At 37.3% G+C, this 26459-nt stretch overlaps 1 protein-coding gene across 4 annotated transcripts in view; it reads right to left on the bottom strand.

Moving 5' to 3' along the window:
• Positions 1–26459, bottom strand: part of GLCE (glucuronic acid epimerase) — a 103032-nt gene that overhangs the window by 16793 nt on the left and 59780 nt on the right. For 3 of the 4 annotated variants that reach the window (XM_004374699.2, XM_023729760.1, XM_023729758.1), the window contains 2 exons: positions 5621–6210; positions 4310–4555 (listed from right to left, as the gene is read on the bottom strand). In XM_004374699.2, coding sequence (XP_004374756.1) covers positions 4310–4555; positions 5621–6197 — 823 coding nt within the window. In that variant the 5' untranslated portion in view covers positions 6198–6210. Of the gene's footprint in view, positions 1–4309; positions 4556–5620; positions 6211–21124; positions 21148–26459 lie in introns of those variants that run through there. The other variant, XM_023729759.1, reaches the window with a different exon arrangement.

The raw sequence follows: 26459 nt of genomic DNA, 5'->3' as shown, positions 1-26459 counted from the left end.
ATCTGATGTTCTAGGGTTTCAGGATTGTTGATTCTCTGTTTGGCTTAGTTTTTCGGATCTTTGTTGTGGAGGGACGGCGTGGTGCTTCTGCCTAGACCGCCATCTTGCCGGAGTCCTCAAGATTTGAATTCTTGCTCTACCACTTATTAGCTCTGAGATCTCCAGCAAGAGCCACCTCTGAGCCTCAGTTTCTTCACATACTAAATAGAGATAATAACACCTTGCAAGGTAATCGTAAGGGAAAAAAAAAAAAAAAAGATAATAGCCTGGCATACAGTATTAAATGACAGTGATTATTATTATTATTATTCTGAAATCACTGGCTTCAGAGGCTGATAAAACAGTAAAAGCCATTTTACCTGAGAAATTATCAAATATCAAATAGGAAATTTCTCTTGCGCATCCAGAGTGCAATGACTGACTTTCATGAAGACGACTTACTGAACACTGCTAGTTTAGATCCACCCAGAAAAGAAACTGAGCATATTACAACCAAACAGGAGGAGTAGCGGCAACAACAAAAATATATGTAGTAAAAAGTTTAAAATACTAAAGGTCAATATGAATATCTTCATCTTTATAGAGCTTAAATTTTCAAAATACATTCACATGTATTATCTCATTTGATCCTTACAATAACCCTCTGAGGCTGGTAGGGAAATTATTATTTCCATTTTAGAGGTAAGGATATAAAAGTGTTGCAAGGTTAAATCATTTGCCCAAGGCCAACAGCTAAGTTTCCTGGACCCCAGTTCAAAGACTGTGAAAAAGATGAATGATGTTGGAAATGGCATCCCATGAGAATAATTAATGGAAGGGTTATTTCCACAGACATACAAACAGATCTGCTTTGAGGAGTCATTGAGGAAATATTTAGTGTGCTACCAGGAGCAAGACAGGAAATGTGAACTGATGATTCTATACAGTGGGATCAGCTTGGCGGGTGTCAGAATGTTGAGCTGATCGTTTAACGTTCACAACACTGGATTCTACCGGTGTGTGTATATTTGGCCCAGGGCTCTTAATTACTTCATTGATGGAACAGACAGTTATAGAAATTGAATCAAGAATGAGAACATCTTTGATAGACTTATTCATCAAATGATGCTTTAGAAGACTTCCTAAAAATGATTTCAGAAGTATACTTCCAATATAGTTAAGAACCCATTTTATCTGGCAAAATGTCAATATGCAATCTCTCTCTAAACCAGCATTTTTCTGCCTCTTTAGTAACATGGAAGCTGACACTCAGTACAACATCCCTGAAACACTGCAGGATTCTGAATTGACTTATGAATCACCCAAGATTAAATTATATTCAGCAGAGCAGACTGAGTGCTACTTATTGTTTTATTCGTAGGGTAATGCCTCATTAATCAGACAATATTATTAATTATGACATCCCTTCTCACCAACCTGGATAACAATGATCCATCTTTAGAAATCCAAATTAGAGGAAGCTAAAGAAGTACTCATTTTCTTCTCAGAATTCCATTCTAATTTTCACGTTATGTATATAAATCTGATGAAACTATATGGTTCAATCAATGACTTTGTATATCAATATAACAGATCAGTCCAAAGATATCAGTAATGAATGCTACCATGAGATGTAACCTTTTTTCAAAACTATTAATTTTCCTAAAACCTTAACATCACTGGGGGGTTACTGAGCCATACAGGAGAAGTGACAGAGAAGCCATAACCCCCAATTTAAATCAACCAACCAACAATCATAGTCTTTACAACAATCTTATAAGATAGGTCTTTTAATTCCTATTTTATAGATGTACAGAGAGGTTAAACAGGCTTCCAGCATCACTCACAAGGATCTGAACAGTGGCAAATGGGATGTGACTATAGTTGTAGCAACCAGTCTGGAAATATACTAGGCAAGGTTCTGAGTTCTACTGGAAGGTCTTAATGTTATCTGTAGACTCCTGCTTTAAATCTACTAATAGAAACTTCTGAGTTTTCTATTGTTTGAAATCCACGACCCCTCCTCTCTCTAAGCAGTTATTCCCAGGAGTCACTGTATCTGTTTATTTTTGGTATATGTACTTTAGGCAACAGAGGATGATAAACATTTAAGAACAGCCTTTAAATCAATGTTTTTACATACAGTACAAACTGTTTGCATTCATTCATTTAATCAACAAACTTACTATGTGGAATGAGAAGAGGCCCTAATCACATCCTTGCAGAACACTGAAAGATAAGGGTCAGGCAGAGGAAGAGAAGCTCACAAGAAGCCTGAGAAAGAATAGCCACAGAGACAGGGAAGGTGAGGACGTGGAGACCAAGAGAAGAGAGTGCTTCAGGAAAGGGAAAGTTAATTGAGGAGAAGGACAGGTATAAAGTTTCAATTTATTCAATTTGAAAATGAGCAAGAGGAACAAAACTTTATCCAACAAATAAGATAGTAAAAAATACGCTGCAGACCCACGTTATGTTCTTTTCCCTAGATGATTTTGTTCCCTTCAGGGAGAAAATTGGAGGCTGACAGCATTCAGCCCCTGGTCCTCCAGAGCCTCACCTCACTTAGGGGTATGCTTTTATGTATAAGTCCCAATTTCTTCTTCACAACAATGGTTCTCTCAATTTAGCCACCATGAGGCCCACAGCCCCTAAAAAACAGCCCCATCTCCCATACCTATGCTTCGATAAAAACAATGCTCTTAGCAACAACTCCCACGTAACTCCAGCTCACTCTCTCTCGCTCTTGTTCATCAGACACAACTCCAGGCACACCCAGGATATAAACACAAGCACCCAATCCCAGCCAGCATGTGCCTACCAACAGGGAGTCTCAACCCTGAGTAGCTTGCATCCCACTGAAGAGTCACTGTCACAGCCAGAGTTTTCTACTCCATGTGCGTAAAACTACCTTAGAGATTGCCTTACCTCTAGCTACTAGCTACAGAATGTAGGGCTAAGGTAAGGATCCCCCTATTGGTATGTCTGGACCTATTTTTATATTACTTGGGGCACCCAAAGTGTACAATAAAATCTGTTGCTCTAAATAGGACAGAGTTCAAAAGATTATTCTAGAATACTTCCTGGATACTTGAGGAGAACAAGATGAGGACTGCTGTTTTCTACCCTAAGCCAGACAATATTAGTAATCAGTATAAAAATAAGCTCCTTGGCTACACCCCAAACCTGCTTAATCAGTTTAACCATTTCCTGCTGCAATAACTACTTAGGTATGACAAGCTAAATATTCTTAAACATATGCATGCAACTTCTCACCCAGCCAAGCATACAGTTTTACAAATAAGCAAAGATGCTCTATGTACTGGAATATCACAGAATGCCACGGGAGCAAAGAAGTTCTAGTCACCGAATAAAAACTAAAGGTCACCCATTGTTTGCACGGCATTAAGCACTCATAAATCCATTACTTAAGGCCATTTAGAATGAGTAGATTTGTATTGTGGTTTTCAAGGTCTATGAATCACACAGTCACCAATAAAGGACAAGGAGAGAATACACAAGAGGTCTTATAACCTTTCCACTATTTTTAGACACCCAATGCAAGGTTGACGGGAGGGGGACTGAGTTCTGTTCTTGACAGCATCTCTCCATACAGAACTAAGCCCAAGGTGCTAACTGAAATCATTTCATTGTCTTTTTAAGTAATGGATTCATTAATTCTCACGGATATTGATTAGAGGAGAAAAATGCATTACATCCTAATTAATGAGACCATCTTAGTAAAACGGGAAATGTTGCATAAAGTTAATTTGATTTTATAAATGATTTTATTAATGAAAATGGTTTTGTATGAAGTTTGAGACAATCTTGTACATTAACAAAATTCAATATGGGAAGCAGACTTATCTTTGGCAATGCTATATTATCCCAAAAAAAAAAAGCTACTGGTAAAAAATAGGCAAAGGGAAGGATGACTCTCTCCAGAAAGAAGAATTTCTGCCTCAATGTAAAACTGTTTAAAAATTAAAGAATAAATATTGAACTGAAATATTAAAATAAATTGAGGGACTTCATTCCTGGGGGATAGAGATCCTTGGAAGGAGACACCAGTACACACCATGCGTTCACCTGGATCTTAACATTCAATCTGTGGCTTGGCTCTTCACACAATACATATTCCTTTTTATAACCTTGAGTTTTTACCTGTTCCTTCTTTAGGGATGTTGCTTGGGTAACGCCATTTGTTTCTCTATATATTTAATATAAAAGGTCTACTAATGTGCTTTTTTAAAATCATATTAAAAATTTTAAAGGCGTATCAAGTGCCATAAATCAACATACAATTAGCAGACACACACAATACATTACTCACCGGGAGCAATAAACTGTTTAACATTGGTGAATCGAGACTTATCAGCCACGCTAGCCATAAAGCAGCCCTTTGGCACCGTCCAGTCGTTAGGCTTGCTGTTTTTCTCCTTGTCTTCCGCTGTTTCATATACTTCTATGTGAGGGGGTTTCTCGGTTAGATTCTTGCTGTAATGACTTAACCCATACTGCGCAATCTGGATTGGGTAGAAATAGCCTTGAGGTCCCCATTGTGTAGATAATGGCACACCTATAAAATAGAGAAACAAAATGAGTAATTATGCAAAGACATTTACAAGCCTATTCTGAACACTACTCTCCACTGTTTTACTTCTGGAGAATGTTTCCTTTTTACGTTGTTTACGTAATTACTAAAAACCACTACCAAATTAACCAGGGATAGAAAACAAAATTAAGTATTCACTAACTCATTCATTATTTGTTGACAGATGGCAATGCAATGTTATAAAACATTTTTAAGGACTGACTTTTTATCTGTGTGTTACTTTTGATCATAGCTACAGATGTCATGTTTTGTAATCCTGTTTCATATACTCAAATTTTACAAATTTAGATACACAGATAATGTTACCACAGAACTTTAGTGTAGAAAATAAAATCCTGAAATTTTAACATTTGTACTTGACAATCAACACACACCTAAATTCTTTCCCCATTTTAAATGACGTACTTTAAAGTCAAATGGAAGTTGGCTTTCTGATTAACCCAAGATTTGAAATGCTAATTGCAAAATGTACTGTTAATGTCCACAAGAAACCCCCAGGTTTTAAAGACCACGAAAGAATGGCATACACTGCAAGACAGTATGTAATGGACTACAGTGGTTCAGTTGTTGGTTCAGAGAAGATGGCACCTATGTATTGTCTTGTCCTGTAGGACTTTAAACCTCCCTCCAGGGATGGCATCTGGCTAATCTGGTAAAAAGACTGCATTGGTATATCGATGAATGGTCTCTCTCCCTTTCCCATCTCTTCTCAGAGGATAATAACTGTATATTTTTAACATGAAATTGCTGGGAATGCTGTGCCTTGACCTTACTGGTGAGAATTTTAGATTCTGAGGCAGGTTAATTGAATAATCCTATTTGATCCAGTAGGATCTTATTGCAGCCCTTAAATCATACCATCTAGGGATAAGCCCTAGGCTCAGACTTAACCTGTTCCTCCCTGCTACATCAGTGATGAAAGGTCTCTTGACAGTAAGCTATGTATTTGCTGTATAATTAAAACCTACATTTTCTTATTCTTCAACATAATCAGGGTAGCAAATGCAAGTGGAACAGTCAGATACCAACCTTCAACCCCACTTATGCACTTGACTCTGTCTCGGACTTCCACATTGTAGCCTTCAAAGGACATAAACACACCATCAGGGTGATAAGGGGCTCTCTGTGCATAGACTTTGGAATAGCTATGAGAGAATTCAAATCGATCATAGCCATCATACTGAACCACCTTTCCATAAACGTCAAAATATTTCTCTACCCAAGTGAATGGAAGAAAGACTTCATTCCCCTCACGTCTCCCTTTAATTGTATGCTCATCATTTATGAGACAGTCAATTTCCTCATACTTGAGCCCTAACACCTTGCTTCCCCCATTGCCATTGAAGCCCCCCACAACAGGGGGCGCCTTCTGCTGTTCCTGAGGGAACGCGTCCTCAGACTGTTTGGCCATGTGGTTCACATAGTTGTTACTCTCAGATGCTGCTGCTCTTTTCTCTAATCCATCTCTGAAGCCACTGAAGTGTCGTGGAAACTGGATCGCTTTGTCGCTGGAACACTTATTCCACAAAAGTACTGTGACCAAAGTGAAGAGTGCACAGATGATAATCAAAGTCTTATAGTTGACCCGAGCTGCCAAGCAACGCATATTCAGACCATACCTACAGAGGCAAGAAGAAAGATTCTCATGCAAAGATGTACTGCTGAAATTTCACAGGATTAAGTGTTATTTTTTATGTTGAACAACCATGCTAAGACAATTTTATTAATTGTATATAATCTAATCAGACTTAAAATTACTAATTCAAACTTTTCATCACAGACAAAGAAAAGGTAAGAGGTGTCCCCCACCCTTTGGTAAAATGCTGAGTTAGCATAATCCTCTAAAGCAGAGATTCCCAAACTTTCTGGGCTGGTAACCTCCCCTTGGTGTCTCAGTAATTTTTTCATGATGCCCCTAGCCAAAAGAATACCTAATAGTTCCAATTTTAAGTAGTTAGGTGCAAACAACAAGTAATTTAGTAGCTGTTTTTAAAAAATAATACATAAACTGAAATAAAAAAAATTTTTTAAATTATTCTTAATTATTAACGGGATGTGTCAGGCACTGCAAACTTCTCAAACCTTGGAATCAGAATGGTCACCATTAACCTCATTTCCTATTCCACACTGGCACTTGCTTTTTCTCATAGCACCCAGATTGCAAAGACATGGTATCATCAAGCTAATACTGAAACTGTTAATTACCTCAAGCTAGTAGTTCACACAATGTTCAAGAGATGTCAAGTATCATTGTGTTTCCTTCCAAAATGTAAAATATGCTGTTAGCACCCTTCTGAGTTCTCTGCAGGATACTGGGGCACCCCAGCACATTTTGGGAATCATGGCTCTAAATTATGATCTTAGACAACTCGTTCAGTTAAACATTCCAGTTCAGTGGTTCTCAAACCTAGCATCAGAATCACATTGAGAGCTTACTACATCAGATCGTTAGGCCCTACCAATGGAATTTTTGATTCAGTATATCTGGAGTAGTGACCTCAGAATTTTCATTTTTAATGACTTCCTAAGTGATACTGCAGATGCTAGTCGGGGACCACATTCTAAGAACGCCTGGCCTAGCCCTCTGGTTTCTTAGCTATTAATTTAGACCACAGGTTTTCAAATTGTGTTCCAACAGAACCCTAGGGTCTTGCAAGGATGACGATGAAGGGAAGAGGAGGAAAATGTAGTGAACGGAGCCCCAGGCCTCTCAGGCCCTCTTCAACCAGATCAGTTCTGCTTTCATCTATTTTCTATATTAAGAAAGTACAGAAACAAGAGCAATAGTGGAGAAACTGGGATTAAACATACTTGTAAATTTACCCTGCACGTAACGAGCGTGCTTTTCCTACTGTCCACAACTAGACTAAGGGCTTCGTGATGGCAAGAGCCATTGTACACTGGCGCATTCCCAGAACAATGACTGCAGTAAGGGAGGCACTGAAGTGTTTTCTGAGAATATACAGTATCTAAAAAGGAAAATGCCTTTCTTATGATATACTAAGAAAAGTATCATTCCTAGTATATCTAATGGTAGAAGACAATGCTGGGCTATTCATTATGAATCCCTAGTTGGGGGTGAGAGAGGCCATGAAGAGAAGTAGCAAGCAAAAGGACTTAAAAAAATTAAGAGGTCAGAGAATCTCAGGTCTAATTTTATTTTGGTGGGCATAGAGCGAACTGGTTCTGATATGAACCTTTGTGTAAAATACCAGTAACATGAATACTGCATACATTTCTATAGTGCTTTACTTTTGCTTTTTAAAATAGCTTTATTAAGACATAATTTATGTACCATAAAGTTCAACCATTTAAATTATACAATTCAATGGTTTTTAGTATATTTATAGAGTTGTACAACCATTACCATAATCTAAGAACATTTTCATCACCCTACAAAGAAACCTGTACCCATTAGTAGTCACTCCCCATTTCCCACCCAACCAAGGTCCTCTCCCCTACTCCCCAGTCAAAGCAGCCACTAATCTACTTTCTTTTGTACAAATTTCAAACGGTATCATACAACATACACTCTTTTGCAACTAGCTTCTTTCACTTAGCATGTTTTTGAGGTTCATCCATGTTGTAGCAATAATCAATATTTCATTCATTCTCTTTCATATATATCATCCATGTTGTACTATAGCAAGTATCAGTACTTCATATCTCTTTTATAATATTCCATTGTATACAATGTTTTAGTTTTGAAACTATTTTCAATATTATTTACTCTAAAATACGGAACAACCTTACAATGGAGACAAGAGAGATATTATTTCTATTTTATATATGTCAGAAAACGGAGGCTAAGAAGTTAAGTTTAACTCACCTAAGCTAATAAGCAGCACAACAGGAAGCAGAGCCCAAGTCTCCCCATTCCTAGTCTAATGTACTTTCTAACACAGCAATATGCCTTTTCAGTAGAGTTCTATCATATCACTTCTTATTTGCTGACACCACCCACCCAACACATAACCTAACAGGAATCTATGGTACTAAGTTTTATACAACACTCTTCAAAATGATTCTTTTAAACAGGGATAATTTTTTAAATCCATTCCAGTCTTTATATTTAATGGCAGAAACATTAAATATAATGTCTAATTAAGACCTGATTAATTATATTAAACATATGGTATGCTTCTTAGGCATTACTAGCTTCATTCTTACCATGGCTCTAAATTTGATTTTGGATAACTTTGTTACTAGTCCTTTTGGTAAATCAACAATGTAGGAAATTGAAAATAACCCCAAAATTTGATTATGAACATATAATCTCTAAGGATCTTGGAAAATTCTTAAAAGACACAAACTTCTGAAACTGACTTCGAAAATCTGAATAGACTTATAAGAGACTGAATTAATAATTTTAAAATTTGCCATAAAGAAAGTCCAGGCCTAGGCTTCACTGGTGAGTGCTACCAAATATTTAATGATGAATTAATACCAAATCTTTACAAACTCTTCCAAAAAACAGAAGAGAAGGAAACACTGCCCAACTCAACGAGGCCAGTATGGCCCTGATACCAAAACCAGACAAAAACATCACAAGAAAGCTAAACCAATATCTCTAATGAATATAGACACAAAAACCTCAACAAAATACTAGCAAACTGAATGCAATAGCTTATAAAATCGACTGTACATCAATAAATGAGTTGGGACAACTGGGTAGCCACCTGCAAAATAATGAAGTTGGACCCTTACCTCACACCATGTAAAAAAATTAACTCAAAATAGAGCAAAGACCTAAATGTAAGAGCTAAAACTATAAAACTCATAGAAGAAAACACAGGAGTAAATCTTTATAACCTTGGGTTAGGCAAAGCCTTTTTAGATACGACACCAAAAGCACAAGTAACAAAAACAAAAAAATACATAAACTCCACTTGATCAAAAATTAAAACTTTTGCGATGCACGTGATACCATTAAGAAAGTAAAACAAGACAGAATAGGAGAAAATACATGCAAATAAAATATCAGATAAGGGCATAGAATCCAGAATAGACAACTTTTACAACTCAATAATGAAAACACAAATGGGTAAAGGAGATATACAAATAGCCAATAAGCACATGAAAAGATGCTCAACATTACCAGTCATCAGGGAAATGCAAACCAAAATCAAGAGTTATCACTTCACACCCACTGGGGGGATAAAAAGCCAAACTTGTTGCATTGAGCTGATTCTGACTCATGGTGACCCTGTGTAATGCAGAGTAGAACTGCTCCATAGGGTTTTCTTGGCTGTAATCTTTATGGAAGCAGATCACCAGGCCTTTCTTCCGTGGTGCCTCAGGGTGGGTTTGAACCTTTAGGTTAGCAGTTGAATGTAAACCATTTCCACAACCTAGGAACCTCATACCCACTACGATGGCTATAATCAAAAAGACAGATAACAGAAAAACAAAAAATAGTGTTGGTGAGGACACAGAGAAATTGGAACCACGGTGCATTGCTGGTGAGAATGTAAAATGGTGCACCAGCTAACAAAAACAGTTTGGTGGTTCCTCTAAAAGTTAAACATAGAATAACCATACGACCCAGCAATTCCACTCCTAGGTATATACCCAAAAGACTTGAAAGCAGGGACTCAAACAGATACATATACACCAGTGTTCATTGTGGCATTATTCACAATAGCAAAAAGGTGGAAATAAGAGTTCTACTCTGACACACCTAGGGTTGTCATGAGTAGGAATCTACTCGACAGTAACTGGAGAGTCCCTGGGTGGTGCAAAGGGTTAACGTGCCTGGCTGCTAACCAAAAGGTTGGCAGTTCAAGTTCACCCAGAGGTGCCTCAGAAGAAAGGCCTGGTGATCTACTTTCCAAACAGTCTGCCACTGAAAACCCTATGGAGCACAGTTCTACTCTGATGCACATACATACAGTTGCTATGAGCTGGAATTGACTCAATGGCAACTCGTTTATAGTGCATATATGCTGTTGCTGGTAGGTGCTGTCGAGTCAGTTCCAACTGACAGAGACCCTATGTATAACAGAACAAACACTGCCCAGTCCTGAGCCATCCTCACAATCATTGGTTGCTATGTTTGAGCCCATTGTTGCAGCCACTGTGTCAATCCATCTCGTTGAGGGTCTTCGTCTTTTTTGCTGACCCTCTACCTTACCAAGCATGATGTCCTCATTTTTTTTTAACCATAAAATTGAACATTACAAACAGCAAAGTCAATTTTGTTAAAATTTTATAAGAAAGAAATGTAAATTTTAAGTTAAAAAATGTTCATAAATATTTAGTTTTCAACACAGGCACTGACATTCTTTTTGAGGGGAGGAGGAAGACGAGAAGACAGAAGGATGGAAAGAGAGAAACCCTGAATGTTGACACGCAGTATTAACCACCAGACAGACTTATCTGAAGGTAAATTAGGGAATTTTATTAGAATGTTGCTCAAATTATAGAAAACTGACCATAAAAACTTTCAAATTTTCAAAGAGTAGATTGAACTAACATTCTGCTAGGTATAAATGATAGTCACTTTTAAAGCTAAAACCAGGGTTTTCTGCTTCCAACTTACTTGAAAAAACTTTTGCCACATCCATGAACTAGATTAACTTTTCAAGGTTAAAAAAATAAAAAGGCTTTAAAAAAAAATCCATAAAATAAGAAACCCTGAACCTCCCTTATTGCTGACCCTAAAGATGTATTTCATAAGATACAATCTTACCGGATTTTAGATTTGGATTTTTTTTTTTTAAACTAAAATTGGTTTAAGTAAATTTGGAGGTCTAAAACAGAATATAACATTCAGCAAATATCATAAAGACACCATGGAATAACGTCTTTGCAGAAATAACTAAAAATTAAGGAACTCAAAATATAACTTTAGTTTTTGTTTGAGGGAGCAAACTGTTTTCTTCTGAAACCATTTACAATTCAAAGAACTGTTCTGTGATACCTTACTTTTTAGGCTCATTTCTTCTAAGTGAATATTTCAAGTAACCATTAAGTAAACACCAAGAACTGTGACTATCACCATGAGTTTTAAATATATGAAGGTATAAGTCAGTAAACAACAACCTTCTGATAAACTTTAAAAGACTTCATTTAAAGAATTGTTACTGGCTTTTTCTTTCCTCTGAAGAGTGTAGACTAAGGCTTGTTTGATCATTATTTCCTCTATTTATGTATCTAATAATTAATATTTATTAAAATCCTTTGGTAATAACTAAATGCCCATGGAAGTAGCAGTCAAGAAATCAAACAACATATTGCATTAGGCAAATCTGCTGCAAAAGACCTCTTTAAAGTGTTAAAAAGCAAAGATGTCACTTTGAGCCTGACCCAAGCCATGGTGTTTTCAATCCCTTTAAATGAATGTGAAAGCTGGGCAATGAATAAGGAAGATTGAAGAAGAATTGATCTATCTGAATTACAGTGTTGGCGAAGAATATTGAATATACCATGGACTGCCAAAAGAATGAACAAATCTGTCCTGGAAGAAGTATAGCCAGAATTCTCCTAAGAAACGAGGAAGGCAAGATTTCATCTTATGTACTTTGGACATGTTATCAGGAGGGACTAGTCCCTGGAGAACGATATGATGCCTGGTAAAGCAGAGGGTCAGCAGAAAGAAGGAAGACTCTCAATGAGTTGGATTGATACAGAGGCTGTAACAATGGGCTCAACATAGCAATGATTGTGAGGATGGCGCAGGACTGGGCAGTGTTTCGTTCTGTTGTACACAGGGTCACTATGAGTCGGAAACTACTCGAAGGCACCTAATAACAACAACGACTAAACAGAAGGAATAGTCATTGTTCAATAAGTAATCAAATTGATTGATTCCACAAGCATTTATTCAGCAGCTACTATGTGGCAAGTGAGGCACTATCCATGTCCCTACAGGACAGTTTAGTTGGCATAGGCATAAAATATGATAATGCTATGAGATAAGTATAATAACTGTATGCAGAATATGCTATGGAACACAGACAGGGAAGCCCTTAACTCTCCCATTGTACAGAAGAGGTGTTAAGGAAAGCTTCAAGGTAGAATGAGTAGAAGATTGACAGCCGAATACACTCCCATATCAGGGTATTTGAACTTGCCACTCCCTCAACCTGGAACTCTGTTTCTCCAGATATCTACGTGGCTTGCTCCCTTACTTCATTCAGAGCTCTGCTTAAATGTCAATTTATCAGAGAAGCCTTCTCTGACCACCCTATTTAAGATAGCAATTCTCAGCCCATCGCTTTCTAGGCCCTTACTCTGCTTTACTTTTCCTCATAGCATTCATCATTATTTGATACAGTACATGTTATCTTACTATCCATCTCCATCCACCAGAATTTATTTCACGAGGGCTGGGATTTTGCTTCTTTTGATCACTACTAGACTCCAGGTACCTAGAAGTGCGCCCGGCTCACAGTAAGCATTCAGTAAAGATTTGCTGAAATAGAATGAATGAACGTTGTTCAGTAAGCATTTTTTTAAATAACACACATTTAAACTAGACAACTTCGTTTGCTTTCCCAAATTTGGGTATTCTGAAATTACGATCCAAATAAAAATGAACATAAATGACACAAAAGAATATGGATTGTGATGCTGTATGCGGGCCAACTCTTTAAAACAGATTTATTTCAAAATTTAGTTATTGCTATTAGCAATGTTCCATCTGTTTACTTCTTGATAGACCAAGATTTAAATTATACAGACACAGGGTTAAATATTCAGTGATCAACTCAAACGAGAACTGCCTAATATTGCTGGTGGTCAGGACCCTTCCAGTAATGTAAACAAGTAGAATTCTTTTGACTCACAATAATGACAGGTCAAAACGGGAAGGTAATTTTGCTAGTCCACTTTATTTTTAATAACAACGTTAAAATCATCTTTGATACAAGTGGCTTAACATGCTTCAATTGGATTAAATTTCTAAGCAAACATCCCAAAGAAACTCAGGAGGGGATACACAGTATATTATTCACATTTTGACAGATGAGGAGACTAAGGCATAACAGCTTTTCTAGAGATTCACTAAGAGAAGACAGGGACAAAGCCAAGATGAGAACCTAAATATGATTAAAAAATGGTGTTTCTCCCTATTTTACAGATGATGAAACTTAGGTTTAGTGATATTAAATAATTTACCAGAGGTCACATGATTGGTGATGGTTCACATACTTAGCATTAAGAACAGGATTTAAATTCAAGTTCGTTAGTGTGACTCTCAAGCTGTGCTCTGATTGACATGTCAGAGGGTATCTTTGAACAGGCAGATAAATATTCTATTTCAGAAGCTGAATACTACCCTTTCCCAGAAGAGATTTTAATTTATAACAGGTTACAGATTGTGAGCTGAATTTAGACATTAACAGGTCTTGTTTTAGACAAAGTAGGATTTTGATCTTGAATTAAAACTTCACACAGGTAAAATACAATTTTAGAAGAAGTTATCTAGTTGCTGTAAAAATTTATTAGCATTTCTGAATGAAGCTGTTGGAATTTTTTAGTTTTCTTCAAATGCAACATTCTAGTTACATGCCATATCAATACAGTAAAAACTGCGAAAGCTGTAGCCCATATAAGGCGGAAACCTGGCAGAGACAGAAAAAGCAAATATTTTCCACTAACAGAGAGTAACAGAAAAGTGCCAAGCCCGCACCCTGTCAAAGGTAGAAAACCTGCGAGACCTGGAAAAACAAGGCAGTCCCGTCAAGTTCCAGCTCTCACAAGTTTCACTGTATTAGAAAGGAGTAGGAATGAATCATAATTATGAATCTGTTTATGTATATCAAATCCAATAACTCTACCTGGTCTCCAGGTAGTTTAGGGTAATTAAGCCTTTGAAAATAGGATAACTCTCCTCCATGGCTGCAAATCCAGTAACGGCTTACAAATGTATTACAAGCCTTTATTTCTGTTAATAATTATTATGATGTTCTGGTATAGCTTGTTGAAGAAAACCTTTCTCCAGAGACAGCATGGAGCTTAACAATTTCATCAGTTCATGTTAATTTGAGGCTTTGAAAATAATGCAGTGATATCCTACAAACCCCAAGGTGGCAGTATGTACAAGGAGAGTAACTAACGTACAAGTATAATAAATTAGGGTGTAAAAATGAGGAAATTTTCAGATAAAAATATTTTTGTTCCATGAGTATCTTTTTATTAGCCATGCCAAAAAAGGAGAATATAAAGGTTTTAACTTTTTTTTTCCTACTTAATTTCTGGCAAGGACATATAATTTTGGACACAGATTGTCTATAATTATCCTCAGAATGAAAATTATCAGTGCCGTCGAGTTGATTCCGACTCATAGCACCTTTATAGGACAGAGTAGAACTGCCCCATAGGGTTTCCTAAGCTGTAATCTTTACTGGAGCAGATTGCCACATCTTTTCCCCTACGGAGTGGCTGGTGGGTTCGAACCACCAACCTTTCAGTTAGTAGCCAAGCGCTAATATCTGGGGAAAAGTTTCAAGTTCTGGCTTTTGCCTGTATACTGAAGAATCTCTCAGTCAGCTGGAGTATGTTTACAAATAATTCTTTCAGAAGGGCAAAACCAAAAACCAAACCCATTGCTGTCGAGTCCATTCTGACTCATAGCAACCCTACAGGACAGAGTAGAACTGCCCCATAGGGTTTCCAAGGAGCAACTGGTGGATTCAAATTGCCGACCTTTTGGAAGTGAGTGGTATATACTTTGAACACTTGAAGAATTAAAAATGTGTTCTGCTTCTTAGTCAAGCAACTTGGCTGGATAAAGAATATTTTGGGTCCAACTTGTTCCTCCTCAGAACTCTACACATTGCTCAACTGTCTCCGGGGGTTTAATTGTAGGAACAATGTAAGGCTAGCCTGCCTTTTCCTTCTTTGTGAATAACTTTTATATGCTCATTTTACCCCTGCCTAGGTGCCTGATAACTTTTTTTTTTTTTTAACGCCAGGAAAGTACAAAACCAGGATAGGTTCAGTTGTTTGGTCTCTTTTCATTAAATCTTCCTGATGTTTGGCAACATGCCTGTTTGAATTGTAGGCTCAGGTCATCCTTCTGCTCAGGAAGTTTTTATCTATAGTGTGTTTAATAACAGCTCCTGTTCAGTTTGTTCTGGTCTCGTCAAGAAATGACAATTATCTCTATATATTGTATCCCTGTACTCTATCGTTTACGCTACCATCTTTTTCTTCATATTTTCTTTTTCCATCTCTTCCCCCTTCCTTTGCATTCTGAGAGAGCTTCTCAAGTGTGTATTCCATATTACTGATTCAATTTACTGAAATTTCTAATCTGCTCTCTATTGCTTCTGGTGCATAGTTTAAAATGGATACTGCATTTCTAGTTTCCGTTCTATTGCTCCTATGTTATCCAGTACTCTTTTAATTTATGCCTGCCCCTTAGCTTTTCTCCTCAGCCTACGGTCTTGCGAACACATCTTTTTGGAGGGGAGGAGAAGGGGGAAATACAAGGAAAGGAAATAGTTGATGAGTATTTTTACCATATGCCAGGTGCTATACATACTTTCAGGAGCCCTGGTGGCACAGTGGTTAAGTGTTCCACTGCTAACAAAAAGATCAGCAGTTCAAATCTACCACCAACTTCTTGGAAACCCTACGGGGCAGTTCTACTCTGTCCTATAGGGTTGCTATGAGTCAGAATCGACTTGACGGCAACGGGTTAAGTTTTTTTCTTATAAATACTTTCAAAGAGCCCTGGTGGTGCAGTGGTCAAGCGCTCACCTGCTAACTGAAAGGTAAGCAGTTCAAACCCACCAGCTGCTCCTCAGGAGAAAGATGTGGCAGTGTGCTTCCATAAAGACCACTGACTGCTCTGACAGGAATCACAATAAAGGGTCCCGGACAGAGCTGAAGAAAAATGTACAACAAAATTCTAACTAAAAAAAAAGACCAGACTTACTGGCCTGACAGACTGGAGAAACCCCGAGAGTATGGCCCCACGACACCCTTTTAACGCAGTAATGAAGTCACTCCCAAGGTTCACCCTTCAGCCACTACAGGCCCACAAAACAAAACAAGACTAACAGGGCACAACAGCCCAAGCACAAGGACTAGAAGGCAAGAGGGGACAGGAAAGCTGGTAATAGGGAACCCCAGGTAGAGAATGGAGAGTGTTGACATGTCATGGGGTTGTTAACCAATGTCATAAAACAGTATGTGTACTAACTGTTTAATGAGAAACAATTTATTCTGTAAACTTTCATCTAAAAAAAAAAAAAAAAAGATTACAGTCTTAGAAACCCTATGGGGCAGTTCTGAGTTGGAATTGACTCCATGGCAACAGGTTTGGTTTTTGGTGTACATACTTCCAGCTATTGAAATCAAATTCTGTAAAGGAGCTCTTATTATCACCAGCATATAGATGAGGAGATTGAGTAGCTTTTAACTCTACTGAAGAAAAATTGTTAGCAAGCACATAATGGGATTTTAACTCAGATTTACCTGGCTTCAAAGTATAGATTTTTCACTTCAGATCACAATGACATATTATCTAACTCCAAATCAATATTTACTTGCTCACCAAATAGATAACAGCAGACTGACTTGCCCTTGGTTTGTGCAGACACCATTTTAAACTACTAGCATTATGAAACAGCTTCTGAAACAAATTTATTTCTCAAAGAGCTTCTAAATGCATTCAGTTTAATTCTCTCTAACATTGAAAGCAGTAATATAAAAAACTAGGACAGGAAGGTTTTTAAAAAGCAAAGAGTTGCTTTGTATCTAGAAAAGCTGAACAATTATAGTATAGCTAACATGTTCTTTGAAGTACTGTATAGTACTTAACTAAAAAAGCTCTCCACTCTCCTCTAAGCAATGTGTCAAACTAAGCATATGTTATGTAAATAAATCATTTCAGAAAGGAGCCCCAGGCTTCTCCAGCTGTGTAAGATTTCTCAACTCACTAGAAAAGTCAATAGACAGAAAACCTAATGATGTGTTTACTCTGCACAGTTCATGCATAAGAGGACTTCACAGTACAAGTTGGTAGAACTATCCTAAGAAGTTCTACAGAACAGCTGCTGAGTATAAGTTTTTATGGAATATCTTTATCAAGTTTGGTGCCATCCTGCAAAACAGGAATGAGAAAAGGGGAAAGGTTCATCAAGTTGCTTGCTTATAGTAATTAGAAAGAAAAATCATAAGGCATAAAGATACAGTCTGGCAATGCAGAAGAAGCTGTATATGGAAGAAATCAGGCTTATTTTTAAATGCAAGTAATTATGGTGCTAGTTTTTGATACAGAAGTAGTAGAATGCAGTTTTGAGCTACTGCACAAAGCAATTCAGAAAGCTTCACACTGGGAAACACGATTAAGAGGATGTGCTAAGAGGAATCAAGTGAGAATAATCTACCAGATTGTCAGACTATACTATGAATTCTATTTGGCTTAGTGTTTTTTTTTCTAATGTTTATGATTAAAACAAACACACACACACTAATATACCAGCATTCTGACACTGTTATCTTTTTTCTTTAAATTTTATCGTGCTTTAGTGAAAGTTTACAGCACAGATTAGTTTCTCATTCAAAAATTTATACATAAATTGTTTTGTGACATTGGTTGCAGTTCCCACAATGTGTCAGCACTCTCACCTTTTCCACCCTGGGTTCCCCGTGTCCATTGGTCCAGTTTGACTGTCCCTTCCTGCCTTCTCGTCTTGCTTTTGGGCAGGAGTTGCCCATTTGGTTTCATATATCTGATTGAACTAAGAAGCACGTTCTTCACGTGTGTTACTAGTTGTTTTATAGGCCTGTCTCATCTTTGGGTGAAAAGTGGGCTTCGGGAATGGCTTCAGTTCTGACTTAGCAGGGTATTCAGGGGCCATAGTCTTGAAGGTTCCTCCAGTCTCTGTCAGACTAGTTAAGTCTGGTCTTCTCTTGTGAATTTTAATTTTATTCTACATTTTTCTTATGCTTTGTCCGGGACTCTCTATTGTGATCCCCGTCAGAGAGGTCAGTGGTGGTAGCCAGGCACCAATTAGTTCTTCTGGGCTCAGGACTATGGAGGCTGTGGTTCACAAGGTCCCTTAGTCCTCGGGACTAATACCTTCCTTGTGTCTTTGGTTTTCTTCATTCTCCTTTCCTCTGAACGGAACAGGGCCAGTATATGTATCTTAGATGGCCGTTCACAAGCTTTTAAGATCCCCAACACTACTCACCAAAGTAGGATGCAAAACATTTTCTTTAGGAACTATGTTATGCCAATTGACCTAGATGTCTCCTGAGACCATGGTCCCCAGCCTTTAGCCCCAGCGACTTGGTCCCTCAAGGTGTTTGGATTTGTCTAGAAGCTTCTAAGACTTTGCTTTGGGCAAGTTGTCCTTACTTCCCCTATACTGTGTGTTGTCTTTCCCTTCACCAAAGTTAACACTTGTATACTATCTAGTGATTCCTCTCCTCATCCCTCCCCTTCCTCATAACCATCAAAGATGGTTTCTTTCTGTGTGTAAACCTTGAGTTTTTATAATAGTCGTCGCATACAATATTTGTCTTTTTGTGACTGACTTATTTCACACAGCATAATGCCCTCCAGATTCATCCATGTTATGAGATATTTCACGGATTCATCATTGTTCTTTATCATTGAGTAGCATTCCATTGTGTGTATGTACCATAATTTATTTACCCATTCATCTACTGATGGGCACTTAGTTGTCTCCATCTTTTTGCTATTGTGAATAATGCTTCAGTGAACATGGGTGTACATATGTCTATTCATGCGACAGCTCTTATTTCTCTAGGATGTATTCCTAGGAGTGGGATTGCTGGATCAGATGGTATTTCTAACTTTCTAAGGAGGCATCGTATCATTCATTTTCCATAGTGGTTGTACCCTTTTAAATTCCCACCAGCAGCTGACACTGTGTAATCTTTTACACAAATGAAAAACCAAAAACCACCAACCAAAAAACAAAACAAAACAATACCCATCAGGTTAACACCCACTTTTTAAAATTCTCCTAACTAATAAATACTTATTGAAATAATAAGACAGGAAATGGAGATCTTTATAGAAAAGGGTAGAAAGGAAGAGAGTAACAGTTTTGAGTTATTACTATAATCATATTTAATTCTCATAACTACAAAGTGGGTGTTGTCTCCATTTTATAGACAAGGGAACTGATTTGGAATCAACTGTTGACTCAACCACCCACTGGCTTTGCTACCACTGCCAGTTATTCACCTCTCCGAGTTGCAGTTTCCTCAACAGTAAAACAGGAGCAAACACTATCTACCTCATAGGTACCTCATCGGTTTGTCTTGAGGACTAAATGAGATAATATAGATACATTAAAAATCTGGAAAAAATGTTAGTTTTATTCTTCTTTCAGAGAGGTTACTAATTTGTCTAGTCACAAATCTAAAAAGTGATACAGCTGGAACAGAAACCAATTATAGGATTAGAACAGATTTTCTAATTCTTAGTCCAGTGTTTGCCATTACACTACATTTTGGCTATACTTCATTTCGTATCATTTATCTTTCTACTACTATAGCAAACGGAACTAAAAAAAGTCTCTCAAATGTTACATATTACCCTTCAAATTTTGAAAACAGCCAAGTTTCTTCACTCCCAATTTCTAACAGAGGGCTCAAAGTCTTCAATGAAGTGTCTCATATTTTAGATTATCTAAGACTCTGCAGTGGTTAGGCACTCAGCTGCTAACCCAAAGGTCGGTGGTTCGAACCTACCAGACGCTCCGCTGCAGAATGATGTGTCAGTATGCTTCTGTAAAGATACAGGCTTGGAAATCCTATGGGGCATTCCTACTCTGTTCCATAGGGTCACTATGAGTTGGAATGGACTCGATGGCAATGGGAAGGGATCTATATACTAGTCACATGAGAGAGTATCTGTCACTCAAGATAATGCCACAATAACCCTGAAATTCCAAAACTAAACAAGTTATGAACACAAATATTTCTTGCAGTTTATTCAGAATAATCCCAAACTGGAAATAACCCAAACGTCGAATGGATAAATACACTGCGGTACATCCACACAATTAAATGCAATTCAGCAATAAAAGGGAATGAACTACTGACACCTGCAACAACATGGATGAATCTGAAAGCATTATGCTAAGTGAAAGAAGCCAGTCGCAAAAGGCTACTATATGATTCCGTTTACACAACATTCTGGAAAAGGCAAAACTATAGGAATAGAATTTAGGTCAGTAGTGACAAAAAAGGATTGAGTGTAAAGGAGCATGAGGGACTTTTGGGGGGGATTGGAAATGTTCCAGATCTTGAATGTTGTGGTAGTGATTACATGACTGTATACATCTGTCAAAACTCATCAAACCGTACACTTAAAAAGAGGTACATTTTATTATATGCAAAATACACAAATTATACCTCAATAAGTCTGACTTCAAAAAAAAAACAACTGGTAAAATCAATCTAGAATAAATACATTTTTATAGTCTTTTCTTTTTAATAAATACCACCAAAAAATTAAAGAAACTAATTAAACTGGTCAAATAAGCAAAGGGAAACAGTATACTTTAGAAAGAACCTGAGCTTTTGAGTCTGATAGACCTAAATTTGAATCCTGGTGAGCTCGACGATCTTGGGCAAGTTAGGTAAGCTTTCTGAACGTCAGTTTTCTCATCTGTAAAAGTGAGATAAAATCTACTTTATAAGGTAGTTGTAATGTTAAATGAGCATTTATGTCACTGTCTAGCACATACTAGGCACTCAGAGTAGGCAAACAAAGGAAAATGTTTATAGACGAATTTAGGTCTCTTTTGTAAGTCAATAAGAGTAACCATCTATTTATATCAATTCAATTAATCAACAAATATTTGTTAAACATCTATTATAAGATATGTTAACATTTTCCCAAATAAGCAATCTGCAAAAACAGAGAAGTACAAGTCCTCCTGGAAAGAATATCATTCTCTATGCGCTATAATTTTGATTGTTTCATAAAAATTGATAAGAACAGCAATCAATAAGCAACTATAATCTGCCTTTCCACAAAATGATATATTGGCAAAGAATATACATTTTATCAGCAATAAACGTGAATTAAATAAGATTTAAGCTAAGATTTCCCATATGTACAATTTTAAACAAACAGGAAGGTTACCAAATTGAATTAACTTCAGCACTGTAGGAACTTTAATTTACCTCCTACTTAAGGCCTTACTGCACGCTGAGCAAATGGTATAGATACTTTCTGTCGATTTTTAAATTTGAGGAGAATGCAAATTGCAAGACAGAACTTCCATTTACCTAAATAAAAAATGATGAAATAATAGAGCTGAACAGAAGATTTCAAAGGGTGGCTCAAGAAGACAAAGTAAAGTATTAAATGAAATGTGCAAGGACTTGGAGATAGAAAACCAAAAGGGAAGAACACGCTCCACGTTTCTCAGGCTGAAAAACTGAAGAAAAAATTCAAGCTTTGAGTTGCAGCACTGAAGGATTCTATGGGCAAAATACTGAACGAGGCAGGAAGCATCAAAAGAAGATGGAAGAAATACACAGAGTCGCTGTACCAAAAAGAACTGGTCGATGTTCAAACATCTCAGGAGGCAGCATATGATCAAGAACGGACGGGACTGAAGGAGGAAGTCCAAGCTGCACTGAAGGCATAGTGACATTTTGCTGAAGATAATTCAAAAATAGCTGCAGCAGTACATCAAGAGGGAACTGCCAGAAATTCAAGTCAGATTCAGAAGAGGACATGAAACAAGGGATATCATTGCTAATGTCAGATGGATCATGGCTGAAAGCAGAGAATACCAGAAAGATGTTTACTGACTATTCAAAGGCATTCAACTGTGTGGATCATAACAAATTACAGGGAACGCTGTGAAGAATTAGAATTCCAGAACACTTAATTGTGCTCATGTGGAACCTGTACACAGACCAAGAGGCAGTCGTTCAAACAGAACAAGGAGGGGGAATACTGCATGGTTTAAAATCAGGAAAGGTGTGCGTCAGAGTTATATCCTTTACCATACTTATTCAATCTGTATGCTGAGCAAATAATCTGAGAAATTGGAGTATATGAAAAAGAATGTGACATCAGGATTGGAGGAAGACTCATTAACAACCTGTGATATGCAGACAGATAACACAGTCTTACTTGCTGAAAGTGAAGAGGACTTGAAGCACTTTCTGATGAAGATCAGATTACAGCCTTCAGTATGGATTACACCTCAACATAAACAAAACAAAACAAAAATTCTCACAACTGGACCAATAAGCAACACCATGATAAATGGAGAAAAGATTGAAGTTGTCAAGGATTTCATTTTACTTGGATCCACAATCAATGCCCACGGAAGCAGCAGTCAAGAAATCAAAAGATGAATTGCACTGGGCAAATCTGCTGGAAAGGATCTCTTTAAAGTGTTAAGAAGGAAAGATGTATCACTTTGAGGACTAAGGTGTGCCTGACCCAGGCCATGGTATTTTCAATCACCTCATATGCACGTGAAACCTGGACAATGAATAAGGAAAACTGAAGAAGAACTGATGCCTTTGAATTATGGTGCTGGCAAAGAATACTGAATATATCATGGACTGCCAGAAGAATGAACAAATATGCCTTGGAACATGTACAGCCAGAATGCTCCTTGGAAGCGAGAATGGCAAGACTTTGTCTCACTCACTTTGGACATGTTATCAGGAGGGACCAGTCTCTGGAGAAGGACATCATGCTTGGTAAAGCAAAGGGTCAGCAAAAAAGAGAGACCCTCAACAAGATGGACTGACACAGTGGCTGCAACACTGGGCTCAAGCATAACAATGATTGTGAGGGTGGCGCAGGACAGGGCAGTGTTTTGTTCTGTTGTACATAGGGTTGCTATGAGTTGGAACTGACTCAACAGCACCTAACATCAACAATAAATAAGGTGGCTGAAGTAGAAATGAAGTTTATCCAAAACTGTATTTCTTAATGCACAGAAATACATTTCCTATATACATTTCTGAACATTTTCTAAGGATTGAAACTAAATTTTTAACATTTATATAAACAGTCTAAGCTCTTGGCAGTGGGATTATTTACAAAGGTGAGGCATGAATGGCAAATATCTGGCAAAGAGAAAATTTATTTTGGTTTTCATCCCAAATCAAAATCCTTTTGTTCAGACATGTATATATGTCTGTATCATGTATATTTCATACATATATATTACACACACACACACACATATATTCTTCCTGGCAACAAGCCCAACCATATAGCCACATGATGCTTCTTGTTATTAAAAAAAAATTCACATCTCATAAGCTTTAGTGTTTCAAAATATGGCAAACAGTGATTATGAAATAAACAACTAAGATGACCCACAAATCTTCCCTTCTCTAGTAAGCCTTCCAAAAAGCAACTATCCTTATCACGTCCTGTGATACATATCTGTAGTATGTACAAAGATTGTTCTTTTTTGTTAGTGCTAAAATTCCATCTCTAGGAAGCAGAGTATGTACATTAAAAAAAAAAAAGGCGCTTAACATTATATACAGAACTTGAAGACATGATACCAATGGTATATATACGTGTGTATATACACACATACACATATATACACATACATAGGTACACCTACATTTATTGCCATCAAGTTGATTCCGACTCATAATGACCCTATAGGACAGAGTAGAACTGCCCCCTCATGTTTCCAAGGTTGTAAATCTTTACGGAAGCAGACTGCCTCATCTTTCTCCCGTGAAGTGGCTGGTGGGTTCAAACAGCCAACCTTTCAGTTAGCAGCCAAACACTTAACCACTGTGCCACCATGGCTCCTATATAGTACTATATCCACCCACTGCCGTCAAGTCCATTCTGACTCGTAGTGACCCCACAGGGTTTCCAAGGCTGTAAATCTCTATGGAAGCAGACTGCCACATCTCTCTCCCAACGGAGCCACTGGTGGTTTCAAACTGCCGATCTTTCGGTTAGCAGTCCAGCGCCTTAATCACTGCACCACCAGGCTCCTTATATAGTACTATACCAAAAACAAAAAAACAAACCAAACCTGTTGCCGTCAAGTCAATTCCAACTCATGGTGACCCTATAGGACAGAGTAGAACTGCCCCAAAGGGTTTCCAAGGAGTTGCTGGTAGATTCAAACTGCTGATCTTTTGTTAGCAGCCAAGCTCTTAACCGCTGTGCCACCAGGGCTCCTTATATAGTACTATAGGTACTTAAAATCACCAGCATAGTTGATTTGGGCTGCTCATTCTAAAAAACAAAACAAAACACTCGTTTACTGGTTAAGCAGCAGAAAAGAACTTATACATTTACACTGGGTTTACTACTGACATAATTTAGTAGAATCATAGAGCTGAAAATAATCTTAGAAAGCACATTCCAACTACTTTAATTACAGACCAAAAAAAAAAAAAAAGACGATGTTTAGGACTTGCCCAACTTCACATAACTAGTATTGGCACACCAACACTAGACAGAACTCAATTCTTCTGATTTCCAAGGCTAACTGCCTTTGTTAATATAACTGCAGCACCAAAATAAATAGATAAGTAAATAAATAGACAGACTCTGGTAGTGCCTTTATGCCATTCCACTTAGTATTGCAAAATACTTTACCATGGAATATTACAAAAGAAGTATTGAATTACTGAACTTTTTCCTTACCAAAGGTCAACTAAAATGTAGAGCTTTTTAAGCAAAAGGTCTATAGTTTGACTGCTAATATATACTGAAAGAATTTCCCATAAAATTCCAATATACTTGAAATATTATCTACATTTATTGATAGGAGAATTTTAATACACTGGATATAAATACTAAATAACCACTGACTGGTCTATAGATACATTTATATTAAGTGTACAATAAGACCACTAATATAATGAAAATGTTAAGAAAAACTCTTACAACTGACAACAATTCTGCATACAGTAATTAGTCTTGACAGCATAACATCACTACAGAGTAAAACACCATTACAATAAAGACAGTTTAATCACTCTGCAAATGGCATTTATTGATCTATCATAAAATGAGTTTATTGACAAAACAGTTTAAAATATTATTTGCAGCTACACAACAGTTTATTTCACAAATATTATACTAAGTATCACTTCTAAGAGTTTAATTAAAATTAGACTATTAAACAGTTACTGTAAAGTGTTATATTTTTGAGATGAATGCTTTTACAGCTTGAAGTAATGCTGTTGTTAGGTGCTGTCAAGTCAGTTCCAACTCATAGCAACACTATGTACAACAGAGTGAAATCTGCCCAGGCCTGTGCCATCCTCACAATGATTGCTATATTTGAGCCCACTGTTGCAGCCACTGTGTCAATCAATCCATCTCATTGAAGGTCTTCCTCTTTTTCGCTGACCCTCTACTTTACCAAGCATAATGTCCTTCTCCAGGGAATAGTCCCTTCCGATAACATGTCCAAAGTGAGTGAGACAAAGTCTTGCCATTCTCACTTCTAAGGAGCATTCTGGTTGTACTTCTTCCAGGACAGATTTGTTCGTTGTTCTAGTAGTCTACAGTATATTCAATATTCTTTGCCAACACCATAATTCAAAGGCATCAGTTCTTCTTTCGTCTTCCTTATTCATTGTCCAGCTTTCGCATGCATGTAAGGTGACTGAAAATACCATGGCTTGGGTCAGGGGCATCTGAGTCCTCAAAGTGACATTTTTACTTTTTAATACTTTAAAGACATCATTTGCAGCAGATATGCCCAATGCATTACGTTGTTTGACTTCCTGACTGCGGCTTCCATGGGCATTGATTGTGGATCCAAGTAAAATGAAATCCTTGACAACTTCAATATTTTCTCCATTTATCATGATGTTACGTATTGGTCAAGCTGTGAGGATTTTTGTTTTCTTTATGTTGAGGTGTAATCCATACTGAAGGCTGTAGTCTTTGATC

This window comes from Trichechus manatus, unplaced genomic scaffold (genome assembly GCF_000243295.1).
Source record: "Trichechus manatus latirostris isolate Lorelei unplaced genomic scaffold, TriManLat1.0 scaffold00030, whole genome shotgun sequence".
In the NCBI taxonomy this organism is placed as follows: Eukaryota; Metazoa; Chordata; class Mammalia; order Sirenia; family Trichechidae; genus Trichechus; species Trichechus manatus.
The sequence above is the reverse complement of the archived record's forward strand: the minus strand, read 5'-3'. Positions and strand labels throughout refer to the sequence as shown.